The 27,209-nt window shown below is 36.5% G+C and overlaps 1 protein-coding gene across 3 annotated transcripts; it reads right to left on the bottom strand.

Annotated features, from left to right (window-relative positions):
• Nucleotides 1-268: 268 nt before the first annotated feature.
• On the bottom strand, nucleotides 269-26,892 carry STEAP2 (STEAP2 metalloreductase). Of its 3 annotated transcripts, XM_033193142.1 has the most exons (7): nucleotides 26,598-26,892; nucleotides 22,044-22,215; nucleotides 12,870-13,394; nucleotides 10,184-10,711; nucleotides 7,594-7,758; nucleotides 5,142-5,289; nucleotides 269-1,045 (listed from the first exon to the last, which is right to left on the bottom strand). In XM_033193142.1, exons 3-7 carry the CDS (start codon nucleotides 13,359-13,361, stop codon nucleotides 1,014-1,016), a joined length of 1,365 nt encoding a protein of 454 aa, XP_033049033.1. In that variant the 5' UTR covers nucleotides 13,362-13,394; nucleotides 22,044-22,215; nucleotides 26,598-26,892; the 3' UTR covers nucleotides 269-1,013. The 3 variants fall into 3 exon arrangements, with proteins under 3 accessions (XP_033049033.1, XP_033049031.1, XP_033049032.1); XM_033193140.1 differs by lacking the exon at nucleotides 269-1,045 and having other exon boundaries at nucleotides 2,065-5,289; XM_033193141.1 differs by lacking the exons at nucleotides 269-1,045; nucleotides 26,598-26,892 and adding an exon at nucleotides 26,183-26,547 and having other exon boundaries at nucleotides 2,065-5,289.
• Nucleotides 26,893-27,209: the final 317 nt, after the last annotated feature.

The raw sequence follows: 27,209 nt of genomic DNA, 5'->3' as shown, positions 1-27,209 counted from the left end.
ACTGGGGATTTAGTAGTAAATAAGATAAAATTTCTGCTACCAGGGGGTTTACAGAATAGCTTGAATATTTTGTGTGTTCTGATTTAAAGATGCTTAATGAATACTAGTACAATGAAATAATGTAATAAAATCAATGTAAATGGAGGTTTTTCTAAATGACTACTTCAGTAAAAACAAACAAAACCCCTCCAAAACTATCACGTATATTGCTTTCTGGATGCTTCTGAAAAGAAATAACTCAGAAAATTATTAGAAGGCCTCCATCAAATACTGGAATTATTATTCAGTAAGAAAAAAAATCCACGTGTATACAACATTTCAAAACAGAAGTTAAAGCATTAAATTACTTTTTATTTAAATGTTTATAAGGCAGTATGAGAATGATAGAAAACGTGTAATTTGATAGCAATATTTTGGAGATTACAGAGTTTTAGTAATTACCAATTACACAGTTAAAAAGAAGACAATATATTCCAAGCAGATACAAAATATCTAGTGAAAGATCAAGGCAAGAAAATGAGTATAACTAATTGACAATGGAAAATCAATTTTAATGTGAATTGCACATTATCCTTTAAAAGCTTTCAAAAGTAAGAATTATTGCAGTCTAGTTAATTCAGACGGTGTTAAACGGTATCAGGATAAAGAACTGAAGGGCAGAAAGGATTTTCACGTCATGTAACAAACCCAGATTTACAATGGCTTAAACGCAGGAAAAAGCAGTGGAAGTAGGGAAGTAGTCAAGGTCTTTCTGGTCTCTGATCTGTCTTCCTCTTTTTGGGTGTGGCCTTGATCCTCTGGGGACAGCTGCCAGGGCTCCTATTATATCCACAATGCCAGCAGCAAGATGAAGGGATGAAAAAGGATACATGCTGCCTTCCTTTGAGGAGACTTCATCTCACTAGCCAACACTCAGTCACATGTACACCTAACTGCAAGGACAGCTGAGGAATGTAATGGGCAGCAGCTTTTAAAGAAGTAGAGTCAATAGGAAGACAAATTCCAGTTCCAGCTCAGTCTGAATATCTGCAAAGCTGCAAAAGATCTTTAAAGACAATTTCAAGAGAATATTTCCTTAAAGTTGGCAATTTGGAGATCATACAAAAGCATCTGCTTTTGTGATTTAATTTAGCTCATCTGGCCACTGGAAGAATCCATATAGTTTGCCTTAATTTTGGATGAATGCACGATGGAAATTCAATAATTTAGAAAGTTAAAAAAACTCAGTATGTTAGGCTGAACAAAACATTTTTAGTATCATATGGACGGAATCTCTGAAAATTAAGCACTGTATAATTTTCTCATACTAAAAAAAAAGTGAAGAAACCATTCATTCATGTAAAATTCACTGTTTAAAGGTAAAAACAGATTCAGTTTCCACTGAAATTATTATATTTCATTTAGGGCTAATCATTTGTACTGAATATATATCAGAATTTGTTTTACTGATTGATGAACAATTGAAGGTAGGGCATCTCATTTCACAATATAAATCTTAACACTGTGAGGTGTGTTATATTATGTATGTATCCTCCTTTAAGTCATGGATTTACAAAATAATTTCAACACATTTTAGGCTGTTTACTTATTTCAAAACAGGGATTTCATAGACTGACACAGGTATAATTAGTTCAGTGTTCACAGTATTCCTAAATAAATATTTACTTATTACATTTATGATACTTTAAAATATCACATTAGAAACTTTAAATATTTCATAAATAAATCTCTTTTTTTGGGGGAAACTCTGTACAGAATTTATTATGAAATAGCTTAATGGCAAGTGGTAATTTAGAAGAATTAAGTTATCGTATTAGATAGGAGATATATGAAAATATTTAAAAATTGTGTATATTCTTGAAGCCCTTTTACACAAGTAATTTCTATAATTTGATTGTAATGAAAGTATAATATACCTTGTTATTATTATCAGATTAATTTTTGAAAGTAAAATTCCTTAATCAAGCCAAGGTTATGCTGCTTTATAAGAAATTAATCAGGTAGTTTAACACTAGAGCTCATTAGCCAACCTGTATGTAGCACAAAATAATCATCTCTGATAAATACCTATAAATATATTTTATTCATACTTTTAAATATTTTACAGTTTAAATAAAAACCTTACATGTAGACAATCTGGGCTAAATTTCCATGTATGTTTTGAAAAATAATGTTAGCATGAATATATTCATATTTAAATATGATTTTAAATATTCTTAATAGAGGAGACATATGAAATATTTACAGAAAAGCTAAGTAGCATGATACAGCTCATGGTTATTTTCCTCATAGGAAAAAAGTTACTTGATTTTTTTTTTTTTTTTGCATAGGATTAAGACTGAGTATCTTTTCTACATTCTTTTAATTTTCTAAAGGGCACTTCTCAAAACACAGACCAGGTAGCAAATCTCCACTGCTCTAAGGTTCTCACCACCACTTTCTCACATCTAGCAATAGTAGAATTCAGTCCTACTTCTGAGGCCAGAAGAATGGTTCAGAAAAATAATGATTATAAAAAAATAACAATTAAGAAAAATAATCACATAGAATTAACATAAAGCAACTAAACATCATAGTTTTGCATTTTTAGAAAAGCATTTAAACATTTAGAATTATATACATTTATTCTAAAACTTCAAAATCATTCAGTTTTTGTAGTACTGAAAAGAAGACAGTGCCATTTGAAACAACAGATGCATCTTTTATACATTTTCACAAAAGTTTGTTTTTCATATTTTTAAAGGCCTCATTTATCTGTAACAGTGATATTTTTAGAGTATTGGCTACTTAATACATACATGCAACAATATATGCTTTAATAGTCATCTAACTTTTGGGAATATTTCATTTTGTTGTCACATTAAATGGTTAAGCATAGTATTAACTGGAATTTAAGGAACAAGAAAATACTGAAAATATGCTGTTATTTTCATTAGTTCACTATAATAGAATGTTTAGGTATTTGCCCATAAAAGTTATCATTGCCCAACTGAATTCCTACCAAGAACTAACAAGTGATTATCAAGTGGGGAGAAATATAATTAAAATAAAGAAAATAGAGAGCTCATTAGAAAGTACAAGATAATAAAATTCACCAAGAGGAGAACATTAGAGAATCATGAGTGAATTACCAAACTGACAATGCAGTTGTAGGAAAAGAGCCACTGGTGGGAAAGGTAGTCTCTACTAAATAAAAGTCTTTTTATTGTTGGCAGCTGGATTCAGTAGTACTTATGTGGGTAAGTTTAGAAATGTTATAATTTCAGGAAGAGGAATGCATATAATTGTATCTTGTCTATAATTTTCTATTTTAATAAAGAAATAGCAAATGGGGGTGGGGGGAATGTAGGACATTCTACGGTTTGAGCAAAATGCAATTAAATGTGGAAGGACAGCACTGAAAAATTTTATGAATAATCTGTATGATTACATGTCTCTAGAGTAGATTTATAATTAGCCACTTACCCTAATATCCTTCATGCTTGTAAATTGCTACCTAATGAATGGTTATGCAGGCAGGAGAACTTCTCAGGAAGAGAAAAGGAGAAGACCAGGTCTACAGAGATTTTTTAAAGACTCTATGGGATCTCAGCAATTTGTTAACACTGCTAGGGCCCTTCACTGCATAGGGAGACATATGGACTGCCACGGGTCTCCAGGCTCATGTTACAAGCAAGAATAGGGTAACTGTGAATTACCCTACAAGCAGTCATAAGTTTATTATAATAATATTTTTATACAATTTTTGGATGCACCCAACCCACTCTAAAGGATGTCAGTGACTTTATACAAAAGAGGAAGCATCTAGATTGGCATTGTGAACACAATGCATAGGGGTGCGGCGGGAGCTCTAGAGCCTAGTGGTTAAAACCATGGCCTCTGGAATATGACTACCTGGACTTGAATGCTCACTCCACTATTTATTAACTGCATGACCTTTGGAAAATAACTTTTTATCCTTTGGTCCCTCATATGTAAAATGAAGATAATAACTACTTATCTCATGGGATTGTTCTAAGTATTAAATGGGATAATACAAGTAAAGTACTTAGCACCACGCCTGGCACATCACGGTCCCTCAAAGAACATCAGTATAATCCCATACCATACATAGCAAGTGGTGACTGGTTAAGGTGCGACAAAGGTCAGCTGACAGACTACTTGTGTGCAAACTTGGTACTTTTGTTCTAAGTACGAACTATTATACAGTTCCCAGGATTGGTACTGTATTAAGAGATAGCACTTTTGGAGGCCAAATGTTACTGAATCCTCTTCCTGATCAGTATATTAATATGAAAATGAAACTGCTCTGTAACACAATAAAGAATAAAAACTTTCATGAGGTATGTATTATCAGTATGTATTTCATGTCTCCAATATATTTTAAATATAATTTCAGGTTTAATTTGTCTTTTTAATTTGTGTCTGTTCATATAATCACATTGCTTCATACAATTAATTTCATCCTTCAAATCCTATTTTATGATAGAAATATAGGAATGCTATCATGCACCCTTACCTAGATGCTAACATAATATGTCCTTTCTTAAAAATAACATATAATAATGCATTTCTACTTTTTAAGTTGAATATTAAAATCTTAATCTTCAGAAAAAATGTACATCCATTGAATTATTTTAAAAGCTTAAAATTCTGTTGGTTTGCAAATTGTTTTTAAAATTGTATCTATATTATTAACTGTAAGTATTTTTGCCTGATTATGAAATATAAAGTAACAATAGGGTTATAGTTGGGCAAAACAAAACAAAACAAAACATACCTAAATTACAATAATATATTGACTAGAAAAATTCACATTGGCAAACATGACATTTGTGAAAATTAACTTGAAGAAAACTCTATCACTAATTCAGTTGAAATCTCATTTAACAAATTTCAACCCACGATAATTTGACAGCGTACTTGGTAACTGAATGTAGAAGTCATAAAAATAATGGCATGAATAGAATTTTATATGGCAGCTGTGAACACCATTTATCATCACATTACTGTGACCCTCTCCGGGGAGACATGAGGAATTGTTTCTCCAATACCTTCTTCCAGAAATTGGCTCTTTTCCCAGCCTTTTTTAATTCGTTTTAGCTTTCGGCTTATACATGGAATGAATAAAATGATCTTACCCAGAATTACAACTGAGGGCAAAACAAGAGCAAGAACGAAGTTTGGTGGTGTATAAAATCTGTAGTACTCTTCTTCAAAAGCTCGTTTCCATCCATAAATTAAAACATGGAAAGTACTTATGAGCAGAGCAACATATCCAAGCGTAGACTTGGGCCAGGAGGGAAAGGAAAAGAAACAAAGAATAAGAAACAAATGACTGAAACCCATAAATTAAGTTCAAGATATACCATGTTTATATTTTGATAAAACTATTTTGTCTTAAATTATCAAGTTAACCTTTGTCCTCTACTGAATTAAACAATATTAATATTTTTATATATGCATATATATTATTTATATGCACACCTTATGTTACACAAATGAGGTGCGATTGCATACACTTCAATATTCTTACTACTTCATTTATTTTATCAAGAACATCTTCCTCATGTCATTAAGTATGAAGATGACATTAATACTGTATAATATTCTATTGAATGGATGTGCATAATTTATTCAACCATTCCTTTTTGTTGATAATTTACTGTTTCCAATTTTCCTCAACTATAAATGTCATGTTAGGCCATTTTCCATATTTTGATTGATTTTCTTAGGACTGGTTTCTAATAGTAGGATTATTGGTCAAAACATCTAGCTTTTCCTTAAGGGTACTGATACATACTGCTAAATGCTTCTTTATAAAAATTATTCACATTCCTACCAGTTGTGTATTAAAGAAATGTGTGTGTGTGTATATGTGTGTGTGTGTGTGTACACATACACATAAATACAGTCATGTGCCACATAAGGGCATTTTGGTCAACTATGGACTGCATATACAACGGTGGTCCCATAAGATTATATACCCTATTTTTACTGTACCTTTTCTATGTTTAGATATGTTTAGGCACACAGATATTTACCATTGTGTTACAAGTGCATATAGTATTCAGTACAGTAACATGCTGTACAGGTTTGCAGCCTGGGAGCAATAGGTCACGGTTTGTATAAATATGCTCTATGATGTTCACATGACAAAATTGCCTCATTGCTCAGAATGTTCCCCATTGTTAGGTGACACATCACTGTTAATACATACACAGATATATGATAAAATTAAATAAAATCATTTAAAAGTATTACAATTAATTAAATTAAATTAAAATTAAATGAGCATCCTCATGGGCACACGCACACATATACATACTGGTTAATAGGCAAGTATGAAAAATCCTGCAGTATTAATATAAACAATAATTCAAATACAGAGTTTAATAAGAATACTTCAGTTAGGCACTTTACAGGTTAAATTCTAAAAGATCACCATTCTTTAGTTTGCTAAATTATTATGTTTAAGACTGCTTACTTTGAAAAATAGTCTGTTATATAAAAGTAATATTACATCCGTATAATGATGTAATGTCTAACTTTACTGAGAAAATATCAACCCTCTGGCAGGCAAAATATTTGCAATTACTCATCTAAATTTATAATGATAATTTGCATCTGCCTAGAACCTTCTATTTCTTTTCAGGTATGTTTAAACTAGCTGTTGGGAAAGTACTCTCCCTTTTCTTCGAAAAGGAAAAATAAATTCAGATAAGCATTATGGCCCTGCTTTGAATGAGATTTTTACATGACCTTAAAAAAAAACAAGCAAATAAGCAACGAAATGAAACAAAACTTAAGTGTACCACCAAAGGACATGAATTTGTCTACTGTGCTGTAAACCATTTGGATACAACCAGTAGAGATTTTGCAAAAATATAGGAAGAGTCTATGTTTCAGTTATATATTTTTAAAATATGCAACCTTATTATTTAGATATTATTGGAGAGGGTGTTTAACTTATTAAAGAATACAATGGTGGTTTGAAATCCCTTTACAGACATCCATACATATTAGTGTACTACTGATACACTAAATACCTGTACTAACAAAATTCTTAAGGCTGGCTGCATGTTATAATCCATTAATCTAGTTACCTAGTTTGCCACTGCTTGTGTTTGTATGTGTGTGTATATACACACACATTTCTTTAAAATATTCAGAGTGACACCCCCACTTGAGTTCAAATTAATAAGATTTTTCTGGACAGATCAAGATGACTCAAAACATAAAATAATTTTTCATTAACTTGGCTAATAATAAATTTACTTTCAACATTAAATTTGATCTAAGCTCATCCTTCCCCACTTTCATTTTTGTTTTCTCTTTTAAGGTAACTTTTCATTCTTAACATAGTATACTGGAAGGCAGTGCTGTCAAAGTCTCCCAATACAATCATATACTGACTGGTGTTTCACTTACTTAACCAGAGCAGTCCTAAGCTGGCTTCCAGCATAATGTATCTAGATGCATAAATACACTCTCAAAGGCACCCTTTTTATAAGGAAAATATTTAAAATTCATTTGTTCCTAACAAGGAAATCCTATCCTGCACAGTCCTTCACCAAACAAAACCCCACATACCTGAATAAAACTGAATTCTCTCCAGTTTAAAGCATTGCTCACTGAAGGGATAGAAGTGACTGCCAGGAGGGAAAGTAAGCCAAGGCTCATTATGCCAAAGGAGATGTACATTTCAATTCTCCAAACTTCTTCCTCATTCCAAGAGTTTTCAATATTTGCATGAACCTAACAAGAAAGCAAATGTGAACTTCCTTTGTTTAGTAGAATATTAACTGATTCAGCATAGAGTTCACTCTTGGCATAAGAAGAACCTGGTCATATATGGACGTATTTAAGTTGTACTAATTCAATCTAACAAACCATTATAGAGAACATGTTACTGGATGATACTGCTCCAGGTGTAGGGGAAAAGAGAATTAAACAAAAGGAGGACAAAACTTTCTCTTTCCTTGTATACGTGCTAGAATAAAGGGGCAAAGCTTTGCCATCACATTTGTAATACATCATCATTACAGGGACTCTGGAGTCCAACACCATAAAATGCCTAGTGGTTGGTTCTAGGGTGACACAAAAGATGTTACTGGAGTTAAACTTAGTTTTGAAGTATTTTTACAAGCTGGTTTAAACTTGGTTGAATATCTGGGATACAGTCGGGCCTTAGTTCAACTTGGATCTAGGCAGGGAATTTCTAAACTACGTCAGTATCTTCTTCCATCACATGAATAATATATCTCTGTTTTGTCTTTCTTCTCATCTTCTCTTCCTAGAAAGCTATGATTTCCCTGGCTATAAAGCCAATGGAGCTCAAATATTTCTCCACTTGAACTGCCTCATTTAATATGATTCCCAACTCTCCGACTGTGTCATTTATATACAGTATTTTTCCAAACATCTTTTACTTACATTCATAATGTGTATATAATCAAGTCAGACAGTTAACTCTGAATTTATGGTATTTTGTGTAGGGACTACCTTTAGAAGTTCTATTTACACTCAGAATATAATTAGAGTATAAATCAAGTATTGGACTCCATCAGCTGAAATTTTTTGTTTAAATAAGTATCTATTAATGGAAACCAGATACTAACTTAACAACAGTTTAACTTTGTCCAATTCCAGTTAACAAAACATACTTAAAATTTAACAACAACAAAAAGCTGCTTCTTAACCATTAGTTCCCTGAGGCAATCATACCATTATCTTGAAAGAGGCCCCAGAGTTCCTACCATCTTATTATTTGATATCTATACAATACAAAACAACAGCATTACCCAGTGTACTCAGAGACTACAACCTGGATCTACCTGCTCTTCCAGTTCATTCATTCATCCCACAAATGGGCTGTTTGAGTGTCCACAATGTCTAGGCTCAGATCTAGGCACTGGGTATGTATTAGTGAAAAAGATAGACAAAGATCCCTCTTCTCATGAACTTACATTCTGATGGGGGAAGGCAAACATTGGTAAATGTATTTTTAACATGGAAATCAAGTGTGTTAGAAGATGGTTTAAGTGTTATTAAAAAAAGAAAGGTAGAGCAGGGTAAGTCAGCGGGATTCGGAATACTGGTTGGGGTGGAAGCAGCAGCATTTAAAATGGTATCCAGCGTAGGACTCACTGAGAAGGTGAGATCTGGGCAAATGACTGGAAGGAGGTAAGGGAGCCAACTAAGCAACTATAAAAGCCTTAGTATCTCATTAAGAGAAGTGTTGTTGTTTTTTTTTTTCAGAAAGTGAATGGCTTAAAGGTTATCAATCTACTAATTAGAAAAATATTATTTTAGGTTTTATTGTTGAAACAAGCTTAAGTACTAGATGCCACATACTCGGACTGTGATGCCTTCGATCCTTACAAAATGCACATGGTTTTACACATTTGTTTTGATGCAATGTTCTTGGCTTTCATTGAGAAATGCTATACCAAACAGCTTCAGGGAAACCCCTTAAATTACATTTGTGGATTGGGAATTATGGAGGAAAACCATAGTCTAGCTTATCATCAAGCCCCTTCCATGAAGTGCTCCCTAAGATTTTTTTTTTTTTTTGAGAGCTAAGTGCTAGAAAAGCTTCACCCGTGGAACTATTATCTTTTCTGGTTTTTGATAACAAGAGCTTTGTAAATAATAGGGTCTCCTTTCTCATTGTGTTGAAAATCTCAAAGCCAAAAGAGAAGCTGTGTAGACACTCTCAGCAGAGGTGTATTCAGCTTTTTTCTCCTGATCTTGTCTTCCTGTTCTGTTTTGTATTTTTACTAGTTCTAATTTTATTGTATATATTTACTGAGAGTTGCCTCATCATTTTGTGGAGCACGACCAATTATAAAACATTAAAATAATGAATTGTTGAATACTGAAAGCACTCATTGCAATTATAACATGGAAAAAAGGGAGAACCCAACCCTCTACGTTTCTGCTTTTATTCTGTAAGGAAAAGGATGGTAACAGCCTTTACTGGAAATAATTTTGAATTAGCCACATAATTCTTATGCGAAAACATTGTTTAAAGAACAATTCTTTCCCCTCCCATAGTATATGAAAATCAAATTTCCATTAAAAGGCATGTAAAATTTTCTGTTTTATAATTTATACTAATAAAAAGTATAAAACAAAAAAACTATACTAGCATCAGATAAATAACAAGCACGTTCAGTACCTGCTGATAAGCCATGTTGAGAAACAAATATCTCTCTGACCTTCTCATTGGTAAGCAGAGGCTGTAGGCAACATGGACCACAGTGAAGAAAAAACTTAGTAATCCGAGCTGTTTCCTACACTGCAACCAGGTTTCCAACCAAGGTGGAAATCTCCTATACTTAGTGCCATAATAAAGTTGATAAGCAGCTGCCAGGAGACCTGCTAGGTATACCAGGGAGAGCAAAGTAATGGCAACTATAGGTAAGGTTTTATTCACAATCTCAATAGGAATTTTGTAAAAGTCACTCTGTTGGTTTCTAGCATATGGATGAATCACATCTCTGACAAAGGAATAAAGGAAAAAAAATGTGGCCAAGCTTATAGCTACCACCACTGGCCCTCTCCAGAGAGTAAAGAGTCGTAGGGGTAAATTTTCAATCTCTCTGGCTGATGATAAGGATCCCAAGTCAACGGGAATGAAATTCAACTGGCGGGCAAGTTCAATAACCTGTTGTCGGGCTTGAATATTGTTGCTGCATATATAAACCTGTGGGAAAAATAAAAAGACTCAGCATTACCACTGTTTATAAAAATGGTAGCAATCGCATGCTCCACTTACAGAGCATCACCTGTGATGACCTTGAGTGATACAAATGGTTAAAGTTCAGGAGATAAGGCATTTATGAATGTATTAACCTACTATTAATAGGTTTTAAACAGTGTCATGAAAACAAAAAAGTCCTTACCACTTATGATAACAGGACAATAAAATGCAGGAAATTGTAGCTGCAACCTCGAGCATCAGAGGGGATCCCCCAGGTGGGAGGGGGGCAGGTGGAAAGAAAAGTGTACTCTTCTAGGCCACATGGTTCAGCAGCAGCAGCCAGGTAAGGCCTCCTCTCCAGGGGTTTAGGTGGACTTTGAGCTGCTGGTCATGTCCCTGCCCGACTCCACCTCTCTAATTCCCACAGGAGACAGTGTGGGGCTGGCACTCCCTGCTGTCATGAACAATATGTAGTTTTAGGACTGTAGCAGTTCTGTCTAGTAGTATGAGTGCAAACACTGCCCTTTACAGATATTTAGCATGACTGGAAGTGGGCATACACTTTGGATGGCCATCTGCAATTAAAACCTTTAAATTATGTCATGATGCTGTATTTTTAAATAAAATTTAGTAAGATTTTAAATAAAATTTAGGCTTAGAAACCAATACACCAAGTATCTCAGAAAAACCATAATAATCTCAGGTATACTATTTCATTGGTCAGTATATTAAATTCTTTCATCTCTAAATAATGATGATATACCTGGCAAGTAAAAAAATTATAAGGCTTAGTTAATTTAAATAGAAAAGCAACTGTCCTTTTCTAAGACAAAGATATTACTTTTACAGAAACTCTAATGACATGATGGGTGGAGGCAAGGGTAGGCTTTCAAACTATCGAAATCTGTTAGATACTATAATATAGTTGAAAATCCAACAAGTATTTATGGAGCCCCAAGTTCATTACTGGAGTGAGCTGCTAGTACTAATGGGTAGGCCACCTCATTCAAGGCTAGAAAAATATTGCTATAAAGTCTCCAAGTAATGTTTGGGGAAAACAAATTCCTAAATATATCCCTAAAGATGTTTGTATAAGGACTCTAAAATAGACCACATAGAAATATTTGCATGTTTCTATTTATGTAATGGTGACAATATAACACTCTGGATTATTAATCTTAGATAACATTAGCCAGATGAATGACAAATCCTATTTGAATGAATATTATATCATCATTTGTGAACTTTTAAAATAGAGGTCCTTTTATAACAGAGGTAAGAAAAAAATATTCTAAATTAATTTATTATAGTTGTGACAATGGTGGAATAAATTTTTTTTAAAAACTCATTTTGAAAAAATTTTGTATAAATTATAATATGATATAATACAATATAATAAGTCTAAAAATAAACCAAACATTCAAAATAAAGGCACAAACACTACAAAATACAAATTTAGACTATTTTGTAGCTTATTTTGAATTTCATCACTGTTCCACTTTTCTGTTAAAATTTTAAATTTGGTATAAATATGGGTATATGATTAAATTCAGGTTTGTCTCACAGGTCCTGGTTCTAATTTGCTTATTCTATATCCACTGCTAAACTTTGGTGGATATGCAAAAGAAAAAAAAGATTCAGAAATAGCCTATAGAAAAGCATATGTCCTTTTACTAGTCATTAAAATAAAGACTGGAAAGTAAATGGTTATCATGACTCTGATATACAGCATACAATGATATAATACTTAAACTTATTTTCTAAGGAATTGAATCAACTGTCTTTACGGACAAAAACAATAAAAGTGTTTTATAATCATGCTTAATTATAATGCATAAGCACATTAAAAATTTTTTTAAACATATTTTATGTGTTATTTATAAAAGCTCATTCCACAATGGTGTTGACTGAGCGTCCCATCTGCTTTATTCTCAAGTTGAACTGGATGAAGTTCACATTATTTTCCCAGATTTCTACATCATTTTGGGAATGGGAATGTGCCCTTACAAGGTCAGGACATTAATCTTCAGGTGCTCATAATTAATTTTCAAATGATAATCATTGGAAAGTGTCAGAATTTGGTTTTAAAATGTTTGATATTTGCTTAGCTGTTTAACTACAAAATACCAGATACATAAGAATAAAAATGTAAAATACATACCTGCCGGCTGGCATCTTTGGGTCCTAACTGAAGTGCCCAAGCTGAGACAACATTAAATCCTTTGACAATCAAAGAATCTGGGAATAATGAAGCCAAATATTCAGCATTGGATTCTGGGTACTGGTTTATCCTCATGTTATTGCTCACATCAATCAGGATTTTACCCACAAGCAGATGTCTTAGGTCCCACAGGGAGGTATAATGTTCTCTGTGTATAGCAACAAATATTATATTTGTTTTTGTGAGAGCATCTTCATGATGGGTGACATCTACCACATGAGGAAAAAATTCAGAAGCAAACTTAGGATTTCTACTTCCTATGACCACATGATAGCCACATCTAATAAGTCGAATGGTCAAGGATTTGGCAAAATCTCCACTTCCAATCACACCTACAGTGACCTTCCTTGCATCTTTGATACCATTTATGCCATTAGGTAAAAAAGTTTCACTAAGGCTCTTAGGGCTTCCCATCATAGAGATTGATTCCATGATACAGGCACTTCCAAGATCACCAAGAATATCCTAGGGGAGAGAAAATAAAATGTTCATCAGTTACCTATTGCTGAACATTAAAACACTTCTAGACATTGTAATAATGTTCTGTATTTCTTGAGGTAAAATATTTCACCACACTTTAACATAGAGCACAGTAAGACACAATTTGTAAGCTAAAAAAGGATCACTATTCTGGTTTCTCTTCATATCATATAAATCTTTCGTTTTTTAAGAAAGCATCTCAATAGAAAAATTAACTGTCACAAAGGTGATGTGCTAAAGTGGAGCTTCTCAAATTTTAATGTGCACACAGATCACTTGGGAATCTCATTAAAACATAGATTCTGATTGAGTAGGTCTGGAGGGAGATGCGATATTCTGCATTTCTAATGAAAGCAATACCAATGCTGGTCTGAGGACCCCTCTTTGAGCAGCAAGGCACTAGTGACACAGGACAGGAAAGTCCCCAAATTGGGGTTTAGCTCAGGAGGGTACTTGGCTTTGCGTGGGAAAAGCACAAGCTAGTGGTGTTAAACAGTAACGTTTACTGAAGCAGCAGTTTACAGCAGCAGCAGAGGTACTGCTCCTTACAGAGTAGGCCTACCCGGTAGGCAGTGTGCCAGGAGTAGCAGTGCAGCAGCAGCTCTGCACTCATATTTAAACCTAGTTTATTTATATGCAAATTAAGGGGTGATTTATGTAGAAATTTCTAGGATGAGGGTTGTAACTTTTGTTGTGCTGTTGCCGTGGAAAGGGGTAGTAACTTCTGGGCATTGCCATGGCAATAGTAAACTGACATGGCACACTGGTGGGCATGTCTTATGGGAAGGTGCTTCTGCCCTGACCTCAGTTTGGTCCAGTATCTGAACCTTGCCTCTGGAGTCAAGATCTGCCTCCTACCTCACTAGAGCACATGAGAAAAGGGACTGAGGTTTTCACTCACAACTTTTTTGAAAAACACACTTGTAACAAGCATGATTACCCAGCTTCTGAGCAGATCGGAGGCAGCAAATCACAAATGCTGCCAGAGGCAGAGAGGACTGTGATACTAAGTGATGGATCACAAGACAAGAGAAGAAAGAAAAACCATTTTTTAAAAAGCCATTTAAACCAAAACTGTCCAGAGTCATTTGAGGTGGAGGTTATAAAGTTCCCTATATACTTCAGTAGCTAGTGACTTTATCATTAAATGAGAGCTAGATAAATCAGCTAACAATGAACCCTGGCACTTAAATAATATCTTAAGAAAAATAGGCATCAAAATATAACAAAAGAGTAAATACCATGGACTTCTATCATTCACTCTAGATCTTACAATGTATCATTGAAAAAGATAGCTTACCTGTGGAAAAAGGGATTAGTAATATGCTTATGGTCTTAAATTATATAATATTTATGAAATCTTTTTCTTCCCCTTTGTAAGAAACATGGCGGTGCTTTGGTCAAGGACAGGCAGAGGTAAGCATCCAGAGTGAGTTTACAGCACAGGCATATAACTTCACTTGTTATCATAGCCATGTAGACATAACAGAGAAGCTCACCACCATCGCTATAACACAGGGAAAACTCATCGCTTGGCTCTAAGACACTATTGTCGGTAAAAGGTATAATTGCCCTGCTGACACTGTACAGGCACTCTTGTGTCCAGAGAAAGAGAGAGTCAGAGCTGTCTGTCTTTGCAGACGGACAGGGGGAGCCAGGACACAGCTTGGTTTGCCCATGCCCAGAGAGAGAAATAGAAATAGTTAAGGTGCTGACTCCAAAGGCAAGGGAAAGCAGGCCCCACAGCTGTGTGTGGGAGCCACCAGACTAAGCAGCTGAGACAGGATGGACAGTGTGAGAAAGTTGTTGATGAGAGTTGCTGTTGAATAAAATCATCTTTCACCTGCCTACAGCTGTTTGAGCATTCTTTCTGCTCCTCCACCCACGCCCTTTGGACCTCAACATGACGCCGTTTTATTTGTTGGCTGCATAAACTATGATGCAGTTATTCTTCCTGGAAAAATCTCTCAAATTATTTTTTAGTTGAGAGACTAACATCTGAAATGTTCATATTTGGAATAATTTGCTCAAGAATACAAATCAGGTTGCCATGAATTAGTGTCAAAATTGGGTCTGAAAGAAAAATACTCTTCCATTCTACCCTCATTGCACAATTTCTTTTATGTTTATAGCAGATGTGGACCACTTCAGAGGATTTAATGGACTTTACAGGCACAGGTGGAATGTTTCAAAAATATGTTGGTTTACTAAATGAAATTTGAAATGACTAGAGCCAGGAAAATTCAACTTTTTACCCTAGAAATGAGTCACATCCAGTAACTCCAAATACATCAGTATGTTAAACTTTAGAAAGACAATAATTATAGTAATATTACTTAATGCTTATATAGGACATAATGTATTTCAGCTCTCTTGTGGTTTTTATGTATTAACTGATTGAATCCCCACAACCACTCTAAGAGACAGGTGCTAACACTGTCATACCCACTTTGTAGATGAGAAAACTGAGACCTGCAGAAGATAATTAATTTATCCAAGGACATAAAGACAGAAAACAGGGGTGCCAGGATTTGAACCCAGGTAGTCAGTCCAGCAAAGACATGTGTTATTCAGGTGCATGTACAGAGTTTAGGAAAGGGTATTTTCTTGGGGTTATAAGTATCAAGGTGTAACAATTATGGTTGCACTCAAATTAGTATGTTATTTGAGTACAAAAATTTGTCAAGTCTTATTTTGTGTTCTAACATGGTCATTCTTAGAGAATGTCCATGTGCTGATGAGAATTTGTATTCTGTAACCGTTGTATAAAATGTTCTGTGAATGTTTGTTAGGTCCATTTGGTCTAATGTATAGTTTAAATCCAATTTTTCTTTGGTCATTTCATTTCTTCTCAGCATTACCTAGGAGTAACCAATCCTGGGAAAGAAGAACTTTTACTATTTTTAAATCAATTAAATGTTTCATTTCACACCTTTCAAGACAGACCACTCCCTTGGTGTGGTCCATGCACCCAGAAGGGCAGGCAGGAGTCAGAGGTACCAGGGTAGGAAAAAAACTGTAAATATCCATTTAAAGATGTCACTGGCAATGTTGGGAATCAAGAGTGGTTAAAGAAACCAGAAGTAATGAAAACCATGCTCATTTCATTCAAAAGTTAATGGTAATCATGTACATTATCTAAGGGTGAAAAAGTTTGCTAGATTCACACAAGGGAATCCGAGTTTCCTATATATCCCAGCCCGGAGTTCTTCTGAGTATATACTGTAGCATCTCCCAAAATATAAGAATTGCAAAATCTTTAAATCTAACAATCATGATGATCAAGACTTTTTCAAACAGAAACAAAAACAAAACAACAATTATCTGCTTATTTTACAAAGCAAGTTCAAATCCCTTCTGTAAATCAGAATGTGAACAGGTAAAAATTTTAGTTTGCTGGGGGTTCCTTTATAGGTGACTAGTCATTCTTCTCTTGCTGTTTTTAGAATTTACTCTTTGTCTTTTACTTTTGACAATATGGCTATAAAGTGCTGTGGGGAAGAGCTTTTTGTATTGTATCTTTTTGGAGATCTCAAGTTACCGGTATCTGGGTGTCTACATTTCTCACTAGACTTGGGAAGTTTTCATTGTTGAATAACTTCAAACGCAAATGGTTAAAATTTCCACTTAAAAGATATAGACTAGCAAGAGATAAAAAATCACGACCCAACTGTATGCTGGGTACAAGAAACCCATCTAACCTATAAAAACACATATAAGACTGAAAGCAAAGGGATGGAGAAAGATATTCCATGCAAATGGAAACCAAAAGTCACTATACTTTTATCAAATAAAACACAGAGTTTGAGTCAAAAACAGTATAAAGAGACAATGAAGCTCATTAAATAATGATAATGGATCAATTCTAGCAAGAGGATATAACAATTCTAAACATATATACACCCAACAACAGACCACTCAGATATATTAATATAAATAAAATGTTATCAGATCTAAAAGGAGAGACAGACTCCAATACAACAACAGTTGGGGACTTCAACACCCCCTGCCAGCATCTGACAGATAATCTAGACAGAAAGTTAACAAAGAAACATTGGATTTAAACTATACGTTAGACCAAATGGACCTAACAAACATTCACAGAACATTTTATACAACGGTTACAGAATACAAATTCTCATCAGCACATGGACATTCTCTAAGAATGACCATGTTAGAACACAAAATAAGACTTGACAAATTTTTTAAAAATCAAAGTCATATCAAGTATTTCCTCAGACCACAATGGAATAAAACTAGAAGTCAATAAGATGAGGACCTTTTGAAACTGTAAAAATAAATGATTAAACAACATGCTTCTAAATGACTACGGTGGCAAAGAATAAATTAAGGAAGAAATCACAAAATTTCCCTCAACAAATACAAACAAAAATGCAACACACCAAAACCTATGAGATACAGCAAAAGCAGTGCTAAGATGGAAGTTTATAGCAATAAGCACCTACACCAAAAATCATAACAATTTCAAATAAACAACATAATGATATACCGCAAGGAACTAGAAAAGCAAAAACAAGCCAAACTCCATATTGGTAAAAGGAAAGTAATAATAAAGATCTGAGCAGAACTAGACAAATTGGGACTTAAAAAACAACACAAAGGATGGATGAAACAAAAAGTTTTGTTTTTTGAATAGATAAAATCGATAAAGCACTTGCTAGACTAACCAAGAAAAAAAGAGGAAATACTCCAATAAAAAATCAGAAATGGAAAAGGAAACATTACAATTGATACCACAGAAATACATAAGATCATGAGAAGTTATTATGAACAACTACACACCAACAAACTGGAAAACCTAGAGGAAATGGATAAATTGTACACACATACAACCTACCAAGATTGAAATGGGTAGAAACAGAAAACTTGGACAGACCAATAACAAAAAAGTTGTGGCAGTAATTTAAAAACTACCAATAAAGAAAAGTCCAGGGCCACATGGCTTCACTGCCGAATTCTATCAAACTTTCAAAACAGACCTAACACCAATTCTCTTCAAACTATTCCGAAACATTGAACAGGAGGGAATTCTGCCTAACTCATTCCATGAGATCAGCATTAGCTTCATACCAAATGCAAACAAGCCTCAACCAAAAAGAAAACTACATACTAATATTCCTGATGAGCACAAATACAAAAATTCTCAATAAAATACTAGCAAACCAAGGGCCAGACATGATGGCTCATGTCTGTAATCCCAGCACTTTGGGAGGCCAATGCAGGAGGATCGATTGAAGCTAGGAGTTTAAGCCCAGCCTGGGCAACATAATGAGACCCTCATCTCTACAAAAAATTTGAAAATTAGCTAGGCATGGTGGCACACACCTGAAGTCCTAGCTACTCGGGAGCTGAGGCAGGAGAATCACTTGAGCCCAGAAGTTGAAGCCTGCAGTGATTTATGATTACATAACCGCACTCCCTCCTGGGCAACACAGCAAGACCCTGTCTCCTAAAAAGTGTGTGTGTGTGTGTCTGTAGAAGCAAACCAAATCTAACAACTCATAAAAAAAACACATCATGATCAAAGGGGATTTATTCCAGGGACACATCCCAGGGATACAAGGATGGTTCAACATATGCAAATCAATAACTGTGATACATCACCTAAAGAGAATGAAAGACAATAACTATATGATCATCTCAATAGATGCAGAAAAAACATTTGAGAAAATTTAGCATCCCCTCATGATAAAACTTTCAACAAACTAGGCATAGAAAAAATACGCTTCAACATAATAAGGGTTTATATGATCTATATAATAATAATAATAGCTATCATTATTGTGAAATAGGGAAAAGCTCAAAGCCTTTCCCCTATGAACAGAAATAAGACAAGGATGCCACTTTCACCACTTCTAATCAACATCGTATTGGAAGTCCTAGCCAGAGCAACCAGGAAAGAGAAAGAATAAAAGGTACCCAAATTGGAAAACAGGAAGGTCAAATTGTCCCTCTTTGCTGATGATATGATCTTAGATCTAGATACACCTAAAGATTTCACAAAAAAACCTCTTAGATCTGATAAATAAATTCAATAAAGTTGCAGGATACAAAATTGACATACAAAAATCGGTACCATTTCTATACACCAACAAGGAACTTGCTGAAAAGGACACCAAGAAGGCAATCCCATTTACGATAGCTATTAAAAACAAAAAACAAACAAACAAACAAAAAACTAGGAATATATTTAACCAAGGAGGTGAAAGTTTGCTACATGGAAAACTACAAAGCACTGTAGAAAGAAATTAAAGATGATATAAACAAATGGAAAAACATTCCATGCTTATGGATTAGAAGAATTAATATCATTAAAATGGCCATACTGCCAAAAGCAATATACAGATTCAATGCAATCCCTATCAAAATACCAATGTCATTTTTCATAGAATTAGAAAAAGCAATCCTAAAATTCATATGAACCAAAAAATATCCTGAATAGCTACAGCAATCCCAAGCACAAAGAACAAAGCTGAAGGCATCACACTACCTGACTTCAAAACGCATTACAAGGCAATAGTAACCGAAAAAACACGGTACCAGTATAAAAACAGACACACAGACCAATGAATGCAACAGATTAAGAGAATCCACACAAAAAAAATCCACACATTTACAGCCAACTGATTGTCAACAAAGGCACTAGGAATACACACTGGGGAAAGGATATCCTCTTCAAATACATGGTACTTGGAGAACTGGATATCTGTATGCAGAATAAAACTGGACTCCTGTCCCTCACCATATACAAAAATCAACTCAAGATCAGCTAAAGACTTAAACATACGACCCAAAACTATATAATTTCAAGAAGAAAACATTGGAGAAATATTTGAAGACACTGGTCTAGGCAAAGATTTTATGGCTAGGACCTCAAAAGCACAGCAACAACAACAACAACAACAACAAAATAGACAAATGGGACTATATTAAACTAAAAGACTTCTGTGCAGCAAAGGAAACAATCAACAGAGTGAAGAGACAACCTACTGAATAGGAGAAAATATTTTCAAATTATTCATCTGACAAGGGACTAATACCCAGAATATACAATGAACTAAAAAAACTCAACAATAAAAAACAAATAATCTCATAAACATGGGTAAAGGTCATGAATAGACATTTTTCTGAAGAAGACAAACAAATGGTCAATAGGTATATGAAAAAATACTCAGCATCACTAATCACCAGGGAAATGCATATCAAAACCACAATGAGATTTCAATTTATCCCAATTAGAACTGCTATTATTGAAAGACAAAAACAACAGATGCTGACAAGGATTCAGAGAAAAGGGAACCCTTATACGCTGTTGGTGGAAATGTAAATTAGTACAGCCACTATGGACAACAGTATGGGGTTGTTTCTCAAAAGACTAAAAATAGAACTACCATACAATCCTGTAATCTCACTACTGGGTATTATCCACAGGAAAAGAAATTAGTATATCAAAGAGATACCCGTCCTCATGTGTGTATGTGTGTGTGTTTTTTTTTTTTTTTTTTTTTGCGCACTATTCACACTAGCAAAGATATGGAATCAATCTACATGTCCATCAACAAAAGGATAAAGAAAATGTGGTATGTATACACAATGAAATATTATTCAGCCTTAAAAAAATGAAATCATGTCATTTGCAGCAACATGGATAGGAGTGGAGGCCATTATGTTAAGTGAAATAACCCAGGCACAGAAAGGCAAATATCACATGTTTTCACTCATGTGTGGGAGCTAAAAAAGTGGATCCCATGGAGGTAAAGATTAGCATAAGAGATATCAGATGCTGGAAGGATGTGTTGATGGGAGGAGGGGATGAAGAGATGTTGGTTCATGGATACAAATGTACAGTTAGAAGAAATAAGCTCTAATGTTCAATAGCAAAGTAGGTTGCCTATAGTTAGTAACAATGTACTGTGTATTTCAAAGTGGCCAGAAGAGATGACTTGAAATGTTCTTAACACATAGATATGGTTAAGTACTCAAGGTGATGAATTCCCCCCAAACCCCAACCAGATCATTACACATTGCATGGATATAACAAATACTCATGTGTACCCCATAAATATGTAACATGTATCAATTTGTTTTAAAAGTTAGTGTAAGCAGGCTTCTTCAAGAAATAAATCCTACTTCCCTCAATGTTCTGAAAGCCCTACTGGCCAGTGAGTGTGACCTGAATATTGCTGACCTGGCTTGGCACTATGCTTATGGCAGTGAGGCAGAGTCACACTGTTTTGGCACATGGAGAAGCAGAACTGCAATCTCAGAGTTGCTTCTGAATGTAGCTACTGAAGCAGTGTTTCTCAACCCTAAGTGCATGCTCTAATGATCTGGGGAGTTTTAAAACACAGTGATCACAGGTCACCCCCACCACCCAGTTTTCATTTAATTGGTCTGGGGTTCACCCTGAGCCACAGCATTTTTTAAAAAAGATTAGCAGATGTTTTATTACGCAATCAAGATTGAAAATCACTCTACTAAAAGATTCAGAATTCAATCTAATACTTTCATCATTTGGCGATAGTAGATGTGGCTTTTTGACCTTCACTTATGTTAATTTTTATGTTTGTAGTAATGAAAAATTACACTTGCGAAAGAGTAGCAAGCAGTTACCTTTGAATATAGGACGCTGAATAACACGCATGCAGTTCTTTCCCCTTTTCCACTCAAGGAGGAGCAGTATCAGAAGGTCCACTCACTATTTTGCAATTTCCTCTCTTCACTTTCTGGGAAGCGCAATGCCATTCCTTAAAATGCGTCACTCCTTGCACAGCACACTTTGTTCCTGTTGTTTCATAATATTCAAAATTCAGAATGTTTCTATGACTATATCTCTTCTTTCTGTTCTATAAGGGGATCCCCTCCCCGGTTCTCCAGACATCACGATCCTGCTGACCTGAGCAGACCAGTGTTTCCAAGGGAACGACTCACTAGAAAGGCACTTGTCAAACTTTAATGCAAATATTATCACCTGGGGATCTTTTTAAAATGCACATTCAGATTCTCTAGGTCTAGAGGGAGGTTAGACATTCTGCATTTCTCACAAGCTCCCAGGTGATGCCCATAGTGTCTCTACCTTTTCTTTTGATGTTATTCATAAGGAATCCAAATTAAATAACTGATAAAACTATGTCATTTATAGGCTTGGTGTGGTGGCTCACGTCTGTACTCCCAGCAGTTTGGGAGGCCAAGGCAGGTGGATCACTTGAGGTCAGGAGTTCGAGATCAGACTGGCCAACATGATGAAACTCCGTCTTTACTAAAAATGCACAAAAAGTAGCCAGTGGTGGTGGCAGGTACCTGTAATCACAGCTACTTGGGAGGCTGAGGAAGGAGAATCGCTTGAACCAGGGAAGCAGAGGTTGCAGTGAGCTGAGATCGCACCACTGGACTCCAGCCCGGGCAACAGAGTGAGACTCAGCCTCAAAACAAAAACAAAAACAAAAAACAACTATGTCATTTATAGAAAGTTGTGTTTTCATGGTGTAGGGGTGAAAGAGCAGGCCTAAGCTTCTGCAATCACTTTGATCCTCTGAGTCTCGATTTCCTTCGTTAAACGGCAAACAAATAGGTTATACTTGACTCTGGTGGTAGTTTCCAACACTAAATAAGTCTTGAAGCTGTGTGATAATGGTAATATCAACACCCTATAGTTAACACTTCAACTTTGGGAGCTCAATCTAAAAGTGTGTGTCAAGGACATAGTTTTTTTGAATGGGCATTTGACTTGCTGTACACATTTAATACTTGAGAATGTATTATTATGATAGGGAATTCAGTTACACTCAGCTAGACAGCCTCTTAAGATTTTCAGTTTAGAAGGATTTCCTGAACATTCCTGAAGCTGAATGGCAGCTGTTGTGCTATGTTAATTTTGAAAAATAGAACCTAATTTGTTTCACACATAAATAGGGCATTTATTATTGGATGACAGCAACTCTGAAAGGGCTGTCCGCAGAGGTTTTGATGATATTTCACAACCTGCTGATTTGGAGAGGCTATCAAGAAAACATAACTCTCCAGGGTCATGAGGTGGGGTGGTGTAACCTTCACTTTGTGAGCCCACATCTGAACATCTCTTCTTCATCGTCTCTCCTGTAAACACCCAGCTCCTTTGAAGCTCATGGTACTTCATCATACCCTCTCCCTGTCCTTAATGCTATCCTCACTGCTGTCCTCTACTGATTTCTAGTTTATTCCTTATGACTGCAGACTCTGGCTCCCAGTATACACATGGTCGTCCTCTCTACCCCAATAACTATCATGTTTTTCCTGGACTTTATCATTCAAGTGGATGAACCATTCAACTTCAGGGACTCTTATTTCCTTAACTTATTCATTGGAGGTAATGAATTTTTGCCTCTACCCCACCTCAGTCATTCACTTCCTGAAATCTCCAAGCACTATCTCCAGGACTTCCAATAATCTTAGTTTAAATATCCACACTGATAATTCTAGACAGCAAAAGAAATCTGATCTGTTGACCTTGACCTCTCTAATTGCTTAATACCCTGCACTCTCCCTCAGCCTGCTCTGGTTTTTCTTTAAAACAAGACTAGATTTATAGTCACTCCCTTGAAAAGATCCTCAACTCTCTCACTCTCCATCATCTCTGCTTGGCAAAACTCTAGTCCTGGAAGAACCCAGCTATCCATTTTCTCTGTATCTGTATCCACGTTGGTGAAGGTTGTTGGGGAAAAACCAGAAAACTGAGCTCATTAGTTTCACCTTAAATTAACAATCACCAACTTTACCTATCAAAGACCAGTCTATCCACTTACGTCCTGGAGAGCCTCCCTTTTTTGCCTCCCTAGGGGATATGGTTATGACGTCTTTCTGTGACATCTCAAACTTCAAAGGTTCAAACCTGAACTTTTCCCACCCAGACCTGGTCCCATTTGCCTGGAAATGTGTAAATGCCACCATTACCCACCAGTTGCTCCAATCAGAAAATTGTGAGTCATTCTTGAGTCCTTGCTGTCTCTCAGTTTTGACATAAAATCCTGCACCAACTCTTGTTCTCCGATATATTTCATAAATCCCTCTCCACCAATACCAGGCTAGTTCAGGTTTCTATCATCTCACCTGAACTCTGCAAACATTTCCTAATGGGTCAGCCTACTTTCTCTTTGGATCCTTTCCAAACCATCTCCACAGCAGCTAAGATCACCTTAAAATGTAAATCGTCATAAAAAGTCTCTCCTTAAAATCAGTGCTCCTTGTACTTAGGACTACAGCCACCTTCCTAACACATAAAAGGTCCTGAATGAGTTTGCCCCCGCTTCCCCTCTCTAACCTTATCTGTATTGTTCACCCACAGCATCCTCTTCTAGAAGGAGAAAAGAACAACCACTTTATGTACCTTGGGAACTTTTCATATACTGTTCCATCTCTATAGCAGAATAATTCACTCAGCCCTTGTTAAATTTATTTTGTAATATTTTATATAATTGTTTCTTTTCTGTTTACTATTTCTCTCATTGAACAATAAGCTGCATGAGGGAAGAACCATGTTTGTCTTGTCTGTGATCACTGCCTCCACATTGTCTGGCAGTGTAACTTAGGATGCCATAAAAATTCTTTGTTATGTAATGCATCAAAAAAATTCAGGACAAAAAGTGAATAATTCTCTAGATCAGACTTCTCTTTTTGTTGAAAAGACATGTGGGCCCTGAAGGGGTAGGTGATTTATCAATGTTATTGTTATGTTAAAGTCTCAGTTACCTCAATGTCCTGGTTTCTGGCCCAGCAGGAATAAATACATCTCCTGATGTCCTATGTCCTCTATCACACCTGCAGTCTTACTCTTTCGCATTTTTGGTGTATCCTCTTTCTCACTTTTCTAACTCATTTACAATCCTTTCTTTAAAAATTTGTCTTCACCTGTCCTGTTTTTTTTCAGTATTAAAATACAACTATGCTCATTCACCACATTTTCCATAGCACCAGTACAATAAAAAGTGACTTGGATAAAGCTTTTCATTTCTTTACTGCAAATTTGCTCAAGTTATCATTCTCAACATTGTCTCATTTCCCAATATCCTGACAGAGTGACTAGCTAAGAGGCAGAAAGTGCAGCCATCCCAATGGCAGCATATACAGTTACTCTTATGTTTCTAAACATCCTGCAAATTATTTAGGACGGGTGTTTTGTTTTGTTTTGTTTTTCCATTAAATAGCCTCAAGCTTTGAAGCAACCGAGAGAGAATCGGAGTAAAAAAAATTATAGGGTTAAAGAAAGAAAAAATAAACAGAGATCAATAAAATGAAGAAATAATCAAGTGGAGAAAAGGAAGGATGAGGAGGTGCTTTAGAAAACAAAAAGGGTTCCAAACAGCGGGGCTGTTAAAAGGACTAGAATCTAAGTCAGGAGGTTGGGGGTGGGGGTGGGGCAGGAGTCTGAATTCTGTTTCTCCTATAGTGATGAGCGACAATTAACTATGGCCTGGACTGTCTTTCCATCTAAAAAACTAACTGCCCGAGGAGTAAAAACTGACACCAATCCTTCTTCACGGGGTGGGAGAGATAATAAATGGAAATCTCCCAACAAAAATGCTCTTTATCTCTCTGCTCTATTTTAAGAGCAAGATTTTTAGGGCATAATTTTCAACAAGTTTTGGCTGAGGCTGAACACAGGGCTCAAAGATAATTTAGGACAGTCAGAGAAGAGGCCAATTACTTTCTAACAGAAATGGCCTAAACACACCACGATTACATTACTCGGAAATAAACAAAATGACTGCTAGAAATACCTGTTCGCAAGCAGCACTGCACGATCTTCCATGAAATGCCCTGCATCAACCCAAAGTAGCAGGGAGACTACCAAGCGGGCGAAAGTAATCTGCCTGTCCTTTCCTGCTGGGACCCATCCTACCTGGGACAATGTCTCCTGGCCTTTTTTCTCTTGGGCCCAACCTCTAGGACTTGCCCTTAGCTCTAGGAGACCAAGAGGAGGAGGAGGGGGAATCAGTGGAACAGACACCCTTCTCCACCCTTCTCACTTTCCACCTCAAGGTGCCAGGAGATCAGGGACCCCGCAGCTCAGGGCGGACGCCCGCAGAGGGTGCGGAATCGGGGAGGATGGATGCAGCTCGTGATGCCGACTGCATCTTGACCCTCAACTCCGCCGCCGCCACCTCCTTTCGCTCTCCTCCCCGACCCGCTCACCTCCGCGCCCCCCGCGCCCTCCACGCCGGGCAGAGGCGAGCCTTGCAGCTCCCCGTGAGCGGCGCCGACTCCCCAGGGCCCACCCGGGGGCCAGGGCCTAGGGACTGCACCTCCGACTGGCGGCTGCAGGGTGGCTGCGGCGGCGGTCCCGCTCCAGCTGCTTCCCCGCCTACCCAAGCTGGATCACATACAGCCAGGGAAGAGGAAGGAGGGAGGCGCGCGGAGGCCGGCTTGGCAGTGACGCGCCGCTAGGGGCTGCGCTTCTGGACAGCTCGTGGCACCCAGGGCCGGAGGAACGCCGACTGGAGTCGGGAAGAGCAGTGGAAAGCGGGGGAGGAGTCGGGGAGCTCGGAGGGGGCGGGGGTGTGTTGGGGGAGCTGGGGAGGGCCCAGAGCACCGAGGGGGAGCCAGAAGTGAGTGCACTAGGGAGCCACACACACACACACGGCTCCGCAGCTTTGCGCACCCCTCTAACGGGAGCGGCTGAGTATCCGCCTGGCTCGCCTGCAGGGTTCCTCCCTGGTCTTCCGGAGATTCTGAAGCAGCTCTAGAAGAGTAAAGCCCATTTTTCTACTCCGTTTCTTTTTGTAATGTGGGGTCACCTTTCCGCTC

Source organism: Trachypithecus francoisi, unplaced genomic scaffold (genome assembly GCF_009764315.1).
Source record: "Trachypithecus francoisi isolate TF-2019V2 unplaced genomic scaffold, Tfra_2.0 Lachesis_group4, whole genome shotgun sequence".
In the NCBI taxonomy this organism is placed as follows: domain Eukaryota; kingdom Metazoa; phylum Chordata; class Mammalia; order Primates; family Cercopithecidae; genus Trachypithecus; species Trachypithecus francoisi.
This window is presented reverse-complemented; position numbering and strand designations above follow the sequence as displayed.